General features: G+C 34.4%; 2 protein-coding genes across 2 annotated transcripts; both read left to right on the forward strand.

Annotated features, from left to right (window-relative positions):
* The first annotated feature begins 1,475 nt into the window (after positions 1-1,475).
* Positions 1,476-8,114, forward strand: LOC142974131 (organic cation transporter protein-like). Its single transcript, XM_076116286.1, has 7 exons — positions 1,476-2,017; positions 2,240-2,426; positions 2,710-2,810; positions 3,034-3,185; positions 3,678-4,292; positions 4,565-4,746; positions 7,943-8,114. The coding sequence occupies exons 1-7, from the start codon at positions 1,857-1,859 to the stop codon at positions 8,111-8,113; spliced, it is 1,569 nt and encodes a 522-aa protein (XP_075972401.1). The 5' UTR covers positions 1,476-1,856; the 3' UTR covers position 8,114.
* Positions 8,115-9,428: 1,314 nt separating this feature from the next.
* Positions 9,429-13,956, forward strand: LOC142974185 (organic cation transporter protein-like). Its single transcript, XM_076116349.1, has 8 exons — positions 9,429-9,494; positions 10,223-10,418; positions 10,624-10,798; positions 11,111-11,211; positions 11,432-11,583; positions 11,803-12,414; positions 12,741-12,922; positions 13,747-13,956. The coding sequence occupies exons 2-8, from the start codon at positions 10,225-10,227 to the stop codon at positions 13,954-13,956; spliced, it is 1,626 nt and encodes a 541-aa protein (XP_075972464.1). The 5' UTR covers positions 9,429-9,494; positions 10,223-10,224.

Below are 13,956 nucleotides of genomic sequence, written 5' to 3' on the forward strand. Positions count from 1 at the left end.
GAAATTAAACACTACGTAGATTATATTGACAGAAGCGAAAAAAACGTGTTATATTGTTTTAACTTGTGCAAATAAATGCATTTTACATTCGTATGGTACCATTGTCTAATGTGAATATATTATGTTTAAAAATAGGATTTTAGAAAGTCTTCAGACCTACTTTTGGCGTTTCTAGATTGCAATTTCAGAATGCGTTTTTATTTTTTTTTTTGTAACTTAAATAGATATCCTTAGTTGTTTAATTTTGGTGGTACAATTTTTACCACCTGATATGTATAGTGGTTTCAACTGACATCGATTTATTGGTTCTAAAATGTAGCATACATATATTTGCTCTCGCTATGGTATACACGTTTCAGATTGGATTACTTTCGCATGCGTATGTCGCGTACATAGTATCGGATTCGTCCGAATCAGTCCATTATTATCCGGTACAATAATAATATTAATATGTTTAAGTTTAGAAAAACGCAAAATAAACATCAGATGTATCATGTTTCTAAACATCACTCTCTACATGCAATTTCCTTTCTATTTTTTCTTAATTTTTAATTCAGTGTTAAATTAGGCATTTGTATCCCATTTCACCTGATGGTGAGTGATGATAAAGACGAAAATATTACATTCCCAAACAAATAAATAATAATATAAGCATTAAAAACTATCAATAATGCGTATTCGGCGGGACTTCAAAACATTCCCGAACTCATTAACCTCTCCACACTAACCCAACAAAATAAAAGCTTATTATGCAATTACAAATTCAAATTATACAACTCTGAGTTTATTATGAGAAAAGTTTGAGCGGTTGAATAGTTCTTGACACCTAACACAAATACTGCCGCTGAGTGCGACTCCGTTTACATTGCACTCGCCAAGTTCACTTGTTATAATTGACTCCCAGTTTTGAGTTCAGATTTGTGGACGAAGATAGATAGGTGGAATTACTTTTGAAGTTTTTGGAGGTGGTGTGAAGCGAGTGTGAAGGACGAATGAGAAACCAGTGTATTGTGAGATAACATTTCTATTAAAGCTATTTGATTCTTCAGTGTTCGTTTTCTATCAAAAATAATGATCATATCTTGCAGTTATTTGCCTTAAATCGTGCCCAAAGATCTCCAAGTTCCATGATTCTTTAGCAATAATCAGCCTTCTACTTTTGAGTCAAATAAGTCCAGAGTTAAGTTAGTCACAATGCCAGTCATTTGAAATCAAGGCTTGATGCAGTAAAGGTATTTATTGGCTATTTTGCCTGGTGCTAAACAACATAAAATACAAGACGAATTAATGAATTTTTCAAATCGCCAACAAACAAAGGAATGTACTATTATGCTCAATAATATTATTATACCGGACTTAATTTCCAACTCGTGTCAATGAAAAAAAAAGTTAAACCCATTTAAATTATTTACAATATTTTAACGCATTCGTTTCACTTGTTTCACGATAAACATTTATTTACAGTCTATTTCGAAACGACTAAATTAAAGCCTTATCACTATAAAATACAACACTCATTATAGAACAACATAGTTGGAAAAGGACGCTTTAAATACATAATGAATTGACAAAAGTGAGTTTGTGTCCGGAAAAATAAAAATTTTGGTAAAATAAATCTACAAAAATGGGTTTATTGTCATAATTTTGTTATAGAGATAAAACATATTGAATATGGTGAAACAATGCTAATAAATAATAAAAAACTGAAAATAAATTCCTGAAATAAATTGGGAAACAAAAATAAATTAAACAAACATAAACAAATTACGCAAAATAAATCCACGAAACAAAAATTGGTAAATTAAAAAAAAAACTAAATAAAATTTTCGGTGAAATAAAACCACGATAAAATCAAAATGACAGTAAAACCAGACTTGGACATAGAGCAAGTATTGCAGAAGTTTAGTTTGACGAGCCCTTTCTATTTAAAACTGTTTTCTTTGCTGGTTTTCGCGGGTGTTACAAATGCTTTCTACAGCCTTAACTATGTGTTTGCGGCCACTGATTCACGATACAGGTATGATAAGTTCTATTATATTTAGAGGTATATTTAATTCATTTATAGACTTAAGTGTATTTTTGCTTCCAATTCTAACTTCTTCATAGGCACTGTCTCCGTTGTACAATCTAATAATTATAGTGATACGTTTTAAACCAAAACGACTTCCTAAATTGTACCTTTACGTATGTATTTAAGACCAGTGTTTTTGTAATAATTTTATCTAAAATATTATTTTAGGTGTAAATACCCAAATTGTGAAAACTTCGACATAGAACAGACCCTAAACATCACACTAGATAACAGTTGCCACAGGTTCTCGTTTGTCGACAATCAAACTTTCTGCTCAGCATCAAATATTGATATGAATAAACTAGTAAAATGTGACCAGTGGATGTATGAAGATGAGAACACATTTGTCGGTGAAGTAAGTCTTACTTATTATTGTGATATATTGAAGACTCGGTAGCCCATTGTTTCTGTGGTCAGGCTGCTTTTTTGTCCACCGATCAAGGAGACCTAGATTCTATTCAAGATTGATAAACTGTTGTCTGATTTTAGCAACTGCGCTGACTGGTTTCTGCAGTTACGTTTGTAAGGGTCAAAGTTTTTCAAATGTGTAGCTTTTTTCTTAGACACAATGTGACAATTTGATTCAGTGAGAATTTTCTAGTTCCGTCTTTTTCAACCTGATGTATCTTTGCTTACAGTTCAATCTCGGATGTGAAGATTGGAAAAGAGCGTTTGTTGGTACTGTACACAGTTTTGGATATATGATCGGATTGCTCATCATGGGACCCCTTGCCGATAAGTATGACAACTAACAATAGGATAATCATTAGAACTAGAAATAAATAGCGGAATACGATTTTCCGAACCGGTCGCTTCCACTATTAATGTGGACTTTATTAACTGATCCCAAACCGGTAGAGGGTGAAAACTTCTATTATGTTTGTATCTTAAATGTATAAAATTCCATTTATGTTTTAACCATTCCTATAGTTTAAATATTAATATCTTCTTTAATATTTTAGGATCGGCAGAAAGAAGCTGGTAATCATCACAGGGTTGACAGCAGCGTTTATGGGACTAGGACGAAGTATAGCGCAGTCGTACTGGTTATATGTTAGTCTTGAGCTAATTGAAGCGTTGTTTGGTGACTCGTATTCATCGACTTTTATGTTAGGTAAGATACCTAATATCAATGTGCTTGGAAAACATAAGTTGAAATGCAAGATTTGAGTATCGTAGACATGCATGTACTACATGCGCAGAGAATTTGAGAATTCAAACTATCTCAAGAAGTTGTTGCAGTGTAGTGCTGAAGAGAAAAAATAAATATTCATAATTTTTTAACCCATGACTGTCCCCCTTCTGGGCAAGAATCTACTCCCAAACTAGGGAAAGATCAGGCCTTGAGTCCTGATCATCCTATTAAAAATTGAAACAGTGGTTTAAGTTAAAATCAATGTCATTAATATCAAGATACAGACAATATTAATTGCCTAGCTGACTACAAGTAACAATCCAATGATTTTGAATAAATATGTTGTATTTGCATGTCGAGTCACTTAATCCTGTTAATCCCAAAACTAGCACTATTAACCAAACGACTTTCCATTTCCTAAAGTCACAAGTAAACTATAACAGACAATGACAACTAAATAAACATTTGCAGGTGTAGAAATGGTAACAAAAGAGAATCGAGTTTCATTCATCACGCTAATGACAGCGAGCACGTCCTTAGCCGGAATATTGATGGCACTTACAGCCTTCGCCATTCCTTACTGGAGGAATTTCCTCAGAGCTATTTATGCACCTGCTTTATTATTTTTGTTCTACGCCTTTGTACTGGACGAAAGCTTCCGATGGTTATTAATCACAGGTAAAAAGGACGAAGCTAAAAGTGTTATAAGAAAAACGGCGAAATATAATAATGTTGATATTACTGAAGACGAGTTGGATAAAATTGATTATGAGAGTGAAAATCAAGGAGGGAATAGTATGGGCCAAGTATTGAAAATGACACTTTCTTCAAGAAAAATGGTTTTAAGATTTTGTGCTTGTGTTTGCATGTGGGTGACTGCGTTATTCAACAAATATACTTTGTTAATAAACTCGGTGGAATTGGAAGGGAATAAGTACATTAATTTTGGTTTGGCAACTTTCTCTGAGTTACCCGCTAGTCTTGCTCTGGGGTTCTTGTTGAAGAGATTTAAAAGAAAACCGCCTTTGACGTATTCGTTTCTTCTTACTGGAGTCTTCTGTGTAGCACAGTCATTTGTTCCTAAAGGTAAAGCCTAGCCTATTTACTTTTTTATTTTAATTTGTATTAGTTTGGTAGCCACTTTTCCATCGTTAAACCTTTCGCAGTCTTGGCCCTATACATTGTGTAGTGTATTTTTTTTCTTTTGACATTATTTTTTATTCTTAATGAACTTTTCAACCTTTATTTTTGGAGTAATTGCAGCCCAAACCAGAAATAGTCGAAACATTTGTTTTAAAAATATTAAAAAAGTAAATTTTGTTTCTCTAACTGATTTAAATGGTTTGTACTATTTCCAGGTCACATAATCCTCTCAACGTCTCTCTTCCTGATCGGCAAGTTCATGGCGACGATTTCATACGCCATAGTTTACCTATACACTTCAGAATTATTTCCTACCTACACTCGTAATACTATGCATTCGCTATGTTCTTCGCTGGGACGAACTGCTACTATGTTGGCACCGCAGACTCCGCTGTTGGTAAGTTATTAAGGTCATAAAACTCATTAAAATAAAAAAGGCTCTATAAATATAGATTTTATACCTACACTAGCGATAACAAAACGCCCATTTCAGACGATATTTTTCGTTGGCTCTAATAATATTATATCCCACTTTTAACTAGTCATTCTCATAACATAATAAGTTAAACATTTGCGTAAAATTTTATACCCAACATATATAATAAATATAAAATCAAATTGTGTAACTTGGCACGTTACCAAAAGCCTGTAAGAAGTAAAAAACCCCAATAGCACTTCTTCCCTAATCCGGGAATTGAACCCGAGACTTCACGATCAGCATTCACATAAAATATCATTCAGATTAACACATTTTTAATGTGGCAAATTTCTCGTCTACTAAATAACTCAAACCCATGACATGTTTGATGTAACATCGGAGTTAATTATCGAGTGATTACAATCGATCCCTGTATACTGATGGACATAGTTCATTACACTAACAGACCTATTAGAACACTCATGAATACACGGTAATGCGATGCATCTGTTTAGTGCTAAGATTGGGACGATTAGCTAAACAATCGTTGTGTATTTTTATGAGATCTATTCATTTAAGGGATATGCCAACAAAAACATTCTGTAAAAACCTCAAGTCTCGTCGTAAAAAGTTGTGAGATCTATATAATACCAAGTCGATTAATCTATTTAGTCTCTACTTAAAGGACCTTCTGTCTTAAGTTATAACGTATGTTATTATCATGCCAATTAAAAAAAATACCTTTAAAACAAATAGACCGACCTGGCCATCGCATGATTTAATTATTAGTATGTATCACACTAATCAGCACGACGAGAAGTTAATACTCCTGAAATGTTAATGGCGAATTTGTGTTTTCTTGCGATGACCAAGTCGATCTATTTGTTTTAAAGGTATTTTTTTTAATTGGCATGATAATAACATACGTTATAACTTAAGACAGAAGGTCCTTTAAGTAGAGACTAAATAGATTAATCGACTTGGTATTATATAGATCTCACAACTTTTTACGACGAGACTTGAGGTTTTTACAGAATGTTTTTGTTGGCATCTCACTTCTTTTTGTAGAGCGAACATAACTCCAATTTGTATGGAAAGACGTTTTTTTTTTTCATAATTCAACATATTTTCCTATGGGAATGTTGTTCAGTTTCATGGGCTAAACATCCTTACACACCCTATACCCCCTCCCGTTATGCCTCATATAGTAGGTACCTATTTACACCTATTTATTTTATTTTCTACAGTAATAATAATTCATTAACTGCAAATGTAACCTTGTAATCTTATACATTTATATAGGATTACAAAGTTATTGTTGCAGTTGGTGTATTAAGAAAACTGGACCGAAATTAGAAAATATTACATTTTTCCCATGATTAAGGCACTAAACCCTATTTGTATTCTAAAATTTAAGCTTCTAAGTCTGCTAGAAGTACCTTAGACTTTTGATGATCGGTGAGTCAGTGAGTCAGTGAATCAGTGAATCAGTGAATCAGTGAATCAGTGAATCAGTGAGTGACAAAATTCAAAATTTTAACAAGTTGTCATTCTTAAACCACTGGTTCAAATTGACTGAAATTTTAAATATACCGTGTTTATACAATGACTAATTAGTTGCTGAAAATCCAGGCTTCTTGTTTTATCCACAACGAAATTATAGGGGTGTCAAAAATAGCCCGAATTGCTTCGAGAAAAGGATGTTACGGCCGTGCCGCTTTTTTTTTTGCTCGACTTGCGGGGGCACTTCCGTGCCCCCAGATTATAATAAACACGCTTTTAAGAAATCCATAATAATACGCATTTGAACGTGATGCATACTTAATAGCCTGCTGTTATACTCGCGAGTGTAGGAAGGTTTGTTTAAAATACAACCACGTTTCGGCTTTGACAATTTTAGACCCTGGGAACAGTTACCAAGGGCACGTTACCCAACTCCGGTCGACTTTTGAAAATAGAAAGTAAAAACAACCAATAGCACTTTGCCCAATCTGGAAATCGAACCCGAGACCTCACGATCAGCATTCGCATAAACTGTCAAATACTGGACAGAAACAAACTTTTTTTATCTGGCAAATGACGTTTCATAACTTCTGCTTACGCTCATAGGATTTTATTCTCACTTACTCATTATTTATTTATATAATTGTATAATCTAATAATTATATTGAGTTGTCTTTTTGAATTATATGAGTAGCAATAAAATAATGTTTAGAACACAACTGATAAAACGATCCCAAACAAAATAGTTTAAGCTCTTTATTGTTGATGATGCATTTATTTAGTGGCCTTCTCCTTGACCGCGATACAAAATTAGATTTATTTTTATAATATTTAGGCAAACACATGGGCTAAAATAATTAAATCTATTTAATTAATAACTAAGGTAATTTTTCCACTAGACTTTTATGGCTAAACTGATTCAGATTTAATGTGGCAGAGTGATAAAAAACTAGCTGCTAACTTATTGCTCCATCGATTGAATTTGATTAATTTTTCCTGTTTTTTAATATAAAACATCGAATGCGAAAATGCTCTCGGTGAACTAGAAAAAATATATAACATACGGCAGCTAATATTATAGTTATGTAATCTAGTAGGTAACACTAGATTACTAAGATTTTTTTATAAGAAAAACCCAACAACAAATTGCTCTCTGCATAGATCAAAATCAGACCTTTAGATATGTAATAAAATACCAGGAAGTAAAAAAATAAACACTAGTCTTCGTCCACGTCTTCATATGCTTAGATGATGTATAAATTCTTTATCAAGGTTGTACAGGCTATTTTGTACTTAGTTGTAACATGTCACCTTTTACATCCAACGAATTAGGCAGAGATATATACTCACGTTTCGCCACGTACTTACATGATTGTGTTATTTTTTAAAGCCCAAAAAGATTTGTTTTCCATGTGGATTAAAATCAGTTGTTTAGATGTGGATTAAAATAGTAGTAGTCAGCATATACTTAAACTATTTATGTATGAATTTTATAAAAGTACAATAGATTATGTTTGTTAATAATATCACGCCAGTTACATCCAACGGAGTAGGCAGGTATAAACTCACGTTTCGCCATTTATAAAGCTAGTCGCATATAATCCGTATTGTTTCAAATCCGCTTGTGAAACGTTTAGCAGCATTGTCTACAAGAAATACTATATTTCCTTAGATGCGGTACTGGTACGGTCTTCCGTCAGTCATAGTGGGGGGACTGTCGTTGATCACGGGACTGGTCGTGATGACGATGCCGGAGACAGCTGAGGACGTGCTACCAGACACTGTGACACAGGCTGAAAATGTCGGCGTGAGAGAAAATAGGGATAATGTTACACGATTTTGAATAATAAATACTGTAGAAATATGGTTGTGTTTTTTATTGATAACCCAAAATTGGTTGTTTTATTTTTGACAAATATTATTACCTCTAGCTTCTTCGCTGGGCCCTACTGTTTGCGTAAAGTATATAAGAAATAGCGACTGTTTTGAAAAGGTCAAAAGCCCATGTCTTCAGTATTGTCAGTGCTTTTCACAGCATTCTGCACGTTGAGTGGTGCAGCCGTGAACAGTAACAAGAGGATGATTAATTTAATCCGTCATATAGTAATTGAATTAAATATGTTGTATGTTAAAAATATGTTTATTATATTGCTTCAACCTTAATTATACAGACCTTTTCTAAAGACAAAAATGTTATCACTATATACTCAACTTATAGAACTAATGAATGAATATTAAGTCTGCTTATAAATCAAGATAACAGGCCACTACACAATAGTATTTAAATTAACTGTTGTTGTTTGAAGGTCATGCTAAACTATTTAACAAAAACACTTATTTGCCTGAATAATTCTTAGACGACAACACACAAAGTTTACTTACTATAATTCATTAATTTAAGCCCATTAACATTTTTTAAAATTACATTTATATCTGAATATCATATATTTGGAAATCTATGTTCCTTTTGCGTATTGTCCCATTACAGGGTAAGGGTCTACACATATTCGGTTTGGTATTAATCCGCCTAGCCGGGCGGCGAAACCGACTATGTGAAGATGAACCCGATCGGCAAAGACCGAAGAAGGGAGTAGAGTCGGTTTTGTTGTTCGATAATTATTGCCGAATCAAGCCTAAGGCTCATGAATGAACGCGGGCAAATGCAGGCTTCACAGAACTACTGTCTCCGTGGCACAGTTACGTCGCCACGCAGCTACCATTGGTCGGGTCGTGGGTTCGATTCCCACAAGGGACGATTATTTGTGCGATCCACAAATAAATGTTTCGGGGCAGGTTGTAATTTGTGCCCATTGTTTGTATGTTCGTAAAAGCCCCCGCGACACAAAAGAAATTAATAGTGCGGGTGTTGTCTTTAAAAAAATGAAAATGAAATGAACTTGTAGGCATGCAAAGTTCTATTACAATGTTTATCATCTTGTATAAAAAAACAGCTTACGTTACAATTGTTTATTAGTACTGCATTACATTTCCTGCTTTCTGTGCTATTTCCAAACGAATTGTACCTAATTTAAATATTGAAATTTATAATGTTTTGTTCTTATCAAGAGTCAAGTTTTTTCACTTCAATTTAAGATACTAATTACGTATATGATAAGGCTATTCATTTCGACGCTCCTATTTCACAATTAGTAACGTTCCGAGTGCTAATGGCTGTAGTTGTGATGACTTGAAATAAAATAAAGTACGATTAACTTGAATAGAAGGTAAGGTTTGTTTTGTATGTATGAGTTGTCCAATATGTATTTGGTGTAAGAGAGAAAATTGTATAACGGTTTAGAAGTCTCGGAATTCATATTATGGATCAGATATCTTAATGTGATGTACCTAATGGTGGAGTCCAATAATTATATTTTTTTATTATAATAATATTAAACACATAACTATTTTGTGTGTGCTCGTTTTGCCTACTTACTGCAGACGTTGCAAAATACAAGTCCGAGTCATATTACTGATGTTTACAATTAGTGCATTTTTTAAAAACATAAATAATAGTGTTCGTGTCAATAAACACTATTATGGCGTAATTTAATTATTATGCCTTTTTGTTTTATATTTAACTAATTATTTTTCCACCCGGATCTCTTTTTTCAACCTCAGAATTCCGTAAGTAGCCGATAGACCACCACGCTAGCCGAAAGCTGTTATTCATACCATGCATTGACTTCACTTTCTCTTTTCATTCCATTTCCTTCTTCAAAAACTATTTTTATCCCACTTTAAAAACGGATCTGTTTCAAAAGTATCAAGTATAGGTACCTATGAATGTATGTCCATGATTGTATGTTAAAAAGCCTAGATAGCCAGTTGCGCTCACCGGTCGGTAAACGATCTGTGGGTTAAGCAGACCTTGGCGCGGTCATTCCATTGATGGGTGACCGCATAGTTGTATTTGTACAGGGCGTCTCTATAAATCTACATAATAACATTTCAGAAATGACAGAAGAAACAGAAACGTGCATAAGAAAGAAAGAAACGAGAGAGGATGTGGTACTCGAGAACATTTTATCAAAATTTCGTCCTCTTGGACCGTATTATTTACGGTTCATGCCGTTCTTGATCTTCGCATGCATGACTAACGCGTTTTACTGCATGAACTATGTATTCGCTGTGGTCATTGTTGATTATCAGTAAGTATTCATAATTTATGAGGAAATGAACAAGGTTATTGACATTTAAGGCCATATTTGCAACGAACTCAAAAACTATTGAACGTATTTTCATGCAGTTTTCACCAAGAGAGAACGATTACCCAAGGAGATTTCAGTGTGTAATAAATTTAGAACATGGGCAGTGCGAGCCTCATCATTACATAAATTAATTTATTTATTTCAGATGCAAATATCCTGAATGTACACAAACAACACTAAATCAAACTATCTTAGAAGATAAATGTCATAAGTACCAACTGATTGAAAATGGCAATTGTTCAGCAAATAACTTCAATTTGTCTAGTCTAGAAAAGTGTAATGAGTGGGTGTATGATAACCCATATAGTTTTGTAGCTGATGTAAGTACCAAAAAACTTTTAAATCGTGTCTGATCACTACATATCAGCGATTGTTACGAACATATACAGTTGGAAAATATAACAGAGTGAGCAGTATACTATAAACCGGTTAAAAATCGCAAATAATTATTATTTGTATGTAAGAATCACAGGAGTGACCGTTTTCGTTATCATTCTCACTTCCTCCTATCCTCCTATTTCCTCCTTCTATTGCCATTAATATCAATATAACAACAAACTATATGCCATAGTCGACTGTGGAATGTACTTATAGTATAAAAATGCAACTATTTTTTATGTTTAAATCTTCAGTTTCAGCTAGGCTGTCAAGACTGGAAACGTGCCCTTGTAGGAACAGTGCATAGTATAGGATACATGCTTGGACTTTTACTACTGGGACCTGTTTCTGATAAGTATGTGCCAATAATATTCAACATAGCCATGTAAATGTGAACTTTGAAGATTCATGGAATCTACAAAAATAAATTATAAACTTCCTAAAATCAAACTAATACCAAAGTTTTTGTTACTTCTTTAACCATTACTGATAAATCAATTATGCCTTCGTTGCAAGCCTAACCCAAGTTGATTATAAAAATTAATATTTTCTAAATGTCTTGTTTTTTATATCAGATTTGGCAGAAAGAAGCTTATAGTGTTCACTGGAGTGACCAGCGCTATAATGGGTCTAGCTCGAAGTGTCACCTCGTCTTATTGGATGTATATCGCCTTCGAACTGATTGAAGCATTGCTAGGAGATATTTACTCACCCAATTATATGTTAGGTAAGATTTTGCAACAAAAGACCGACTTTACGCATACTTTACCGTAGAAAAGCTGTGTACTTGATGTGTGCCTCCAACCTTATTTTAAGCGACGTTATCTTGGCGACAGTCGACAACTAAGTACATTACAATATAACAAACATTGCTGCATGTCTTCTTTCTTATAAATATCGAAAACAGTATAATGTCGTATTTACATTATTTTATTGAACGTTTCAGGTGTAGAAATGGTGACCAAAGAAAACCGAGCACTCTTCGCACCACTAATGATAGCTACCATGTCAGTAGGAGGCATGCTGATGGCGCTTATAGCCTGGTTAATTCCTTACTGGAGGGTCTTCTTAAGAGTCATATACGCACCAGCCTTGATCTTTGTTCTATACGCTTTCTTCTTAGACGAAAGCATTAGATGGCTACTCATAAAAGGGAGGAAGAAGGAAGCGAAGAATATCCTTAGAAAAGCTGCAAAGATCAGTAATGTGCATATAGAAGAAGAGACACTGGATAAAATAGAATGTGAAAAGACCGCAGCTAGTGTTGGTCTTTTTACTCTATTGAAGATGACAGTCACTTCCAGAACTTTATTGTTAAGATTCCTAGCTTGTGCATGTGCTTGGATCACAGCTACTTTCAACAAATATGGTCTTCTCATCAATTCTGTCAGTCTAGAAGGGAATAAATACTTGAATTATGCTTTGACGTCGTTTGCTGATCTGCCTGCCAGTATTCTTTTGACGTTCATGCTGATCCAGTTTAAAAGGAAAAAGCCATTGATATTTTCGTTTTTAATGACTGGATCTTTTTGCATCGTGCAGTCTTTTATACCGAAAGGTAAGGATTTTATTGGTAAAAGTACATATCAGAATACATACAGAATTTCAATAGTTATATGCTCTGTTGAGCATCGTGAAAATCAAAAATATATTTTTCAGATAATTTGTGTTACTACCTTTACAGAGATTCTGACACCGTATGAGGTATCAGCATATAAGATGGGACTTGATTCCCCCATGGATAAAATTTTTATCCACGGGAATGTGGCTCAAGGATTGTAGCTGCAAACTTAAACTGTGTACTTTGTTAAAAAGTATTGGAGACAAGTTTTTAAGATTTGAGGATCTTTTAATTTTACTGTAACTACGTTTATTATTTTCCAGGTCACCCAATAATTTCAACATCACTATTCCTAGCTGGCAAGTTCATGTCAGCGATAGCATCAGGAACGGTATACTTGTACACAACTGAATTGTTCCCGACATACACACGTAACACCATGCATGCGTTATGTTCGTCTATTGGAAGAGTGGGCTCTATATTAGCACCTCAGACTACTTTGTTGGTAAGCATACGATTAATTTAATTGAAGAGAGCACTTAACAAAACATATTTCATTTGATTTTTTTATTTGTGTAATCAATATCTTTAAATCTAAATAAAATATCACCAAGTTGTTCCCTATACACATAGGTCGTGGATTCAATTACGTACTATATTGACTGATACTGCGTCTATTGGACTCGCGTCACAAAGTCAACTTGAAGGAATTCGTGGTGCTAGTTCAAACTATCTTTTTGCCTAACGATCAGTTTCGTTCATAATTAATATATTATATTCTTAAGTGAAGATATTTATCTATGTTAACTGCCTCTGTGGCGCGGTCGGTAGTATATGCGACTGCGGTGCGAGAGGTCTCGGGTTCGAATCCTGGGTCGGGCCAAAAAAGTCTTTTCTGAGATTTTCTGTTAAGAATTTCTCAGAGATTGCCCGGAGTTAGGAAGTTGAGGTCGAAGACCTCCGTGCCTCGGAGAGCACGTAAAGCCGTCGGTCCTGCGCCTGGCCTCTCACTGGTCGTGTCGGTTATCCGTCCCACCAAACTATGAGAGTGATGGAATAGAGAGTGTACCTGTGTATTGTGCACACACTTGGACACTATAAACAAAGTCCTGCACAGATGGCCAGTTTCAATGAAATTGACCGCCGGCGCCGTAGCCGTATATCGGCTAGGAGGACATTATCATTATTATATGTGTAGTACCCCGAAATAAATTATATTATTTTAATAATCCACAAATAATTAATGAGCTTTATATATTGTTACCCCTATTTACAAAATACCTCGCCACACAATACTGTTCCATAATTTAAGAATTATAATCTTTTCAGATTCAATACTGGTCAGGGTTCCCATCCCTCATAGTGGGAGGTCTCTCACTAACAACCGCACTGATAGTGATGATGATGCCTGATACGGCTGAAGACGTGCTCCCCGACACCGTGGAACAAGCTGAAGCTCTTGGTATCAAACATACGAGTCAAGACGAAACCAATTTAAGACCTTTGTTAGTAAATGTTAATTGTTCTGTGGACAAATAA

Source organism: Anticarsia gemmatalis, chromosome 7 (assembly GCF_050436995.1).
Source record: "Anticarsia gemmatalis isolate Benzon Research Colony breed Stoneville strain chromosome 7, ilAntGemm2 primary, whole genome shotgun sequence".
Taxonomy (NCBI): Eukaryota; Metazoa; Arthropoda; class Insecta; order Lepidoptera; family Erebidae; genus Anticarsia; species Anticarsia gemmatalis.

Excerpts from the sequence above, each read along its gene's own strand:
- LOC142974131 (XM_076116286.1), top strand. The coding sequence starts at position 1,857 with ATGACAGTAAAACCAGACTTGGACATAGAGCAAGTATTGCAGAAGTTT. Across the intron at positions 2,018-2,239 it reads GCCACTGATTCACGATACAG|GTGTAAATACCCAAATTGTG; the intron begins GTATGATAAGTT and ends ATATTATTTTAG. Across the intron at positions 2,427-2,709 it reads AGAACACATTTGTCGGTGAA|TTCAATCTCGGATGTGAAGA; the intron begins GTAAGTCTTACT and ends CTTTGCTTACAG.
- LOC142974185 (XM_076116349.1), top strand. The coding sequence starts at position 10,225 with ATGACAGAAGAAACAGAAACGTGCATAAGAAAGAAAGAAACGAGAGAG. Across the intron at positions 10,799-11,110 it reads CATATAGTTTTGTAGCTGAT|TTTCAGCTAGGCTGTCAAGA; the intron begins GTAAGTACCAAA and ends TTAAATCTTCAG. Across the intron at positions 12,923-13,746 it reads CACCTCAGACTACTTTGTTG|ATTCAATACTGGTCAGGGTT; the intron begins GTAAGCATACGA and ends TAATCTTTTCAG.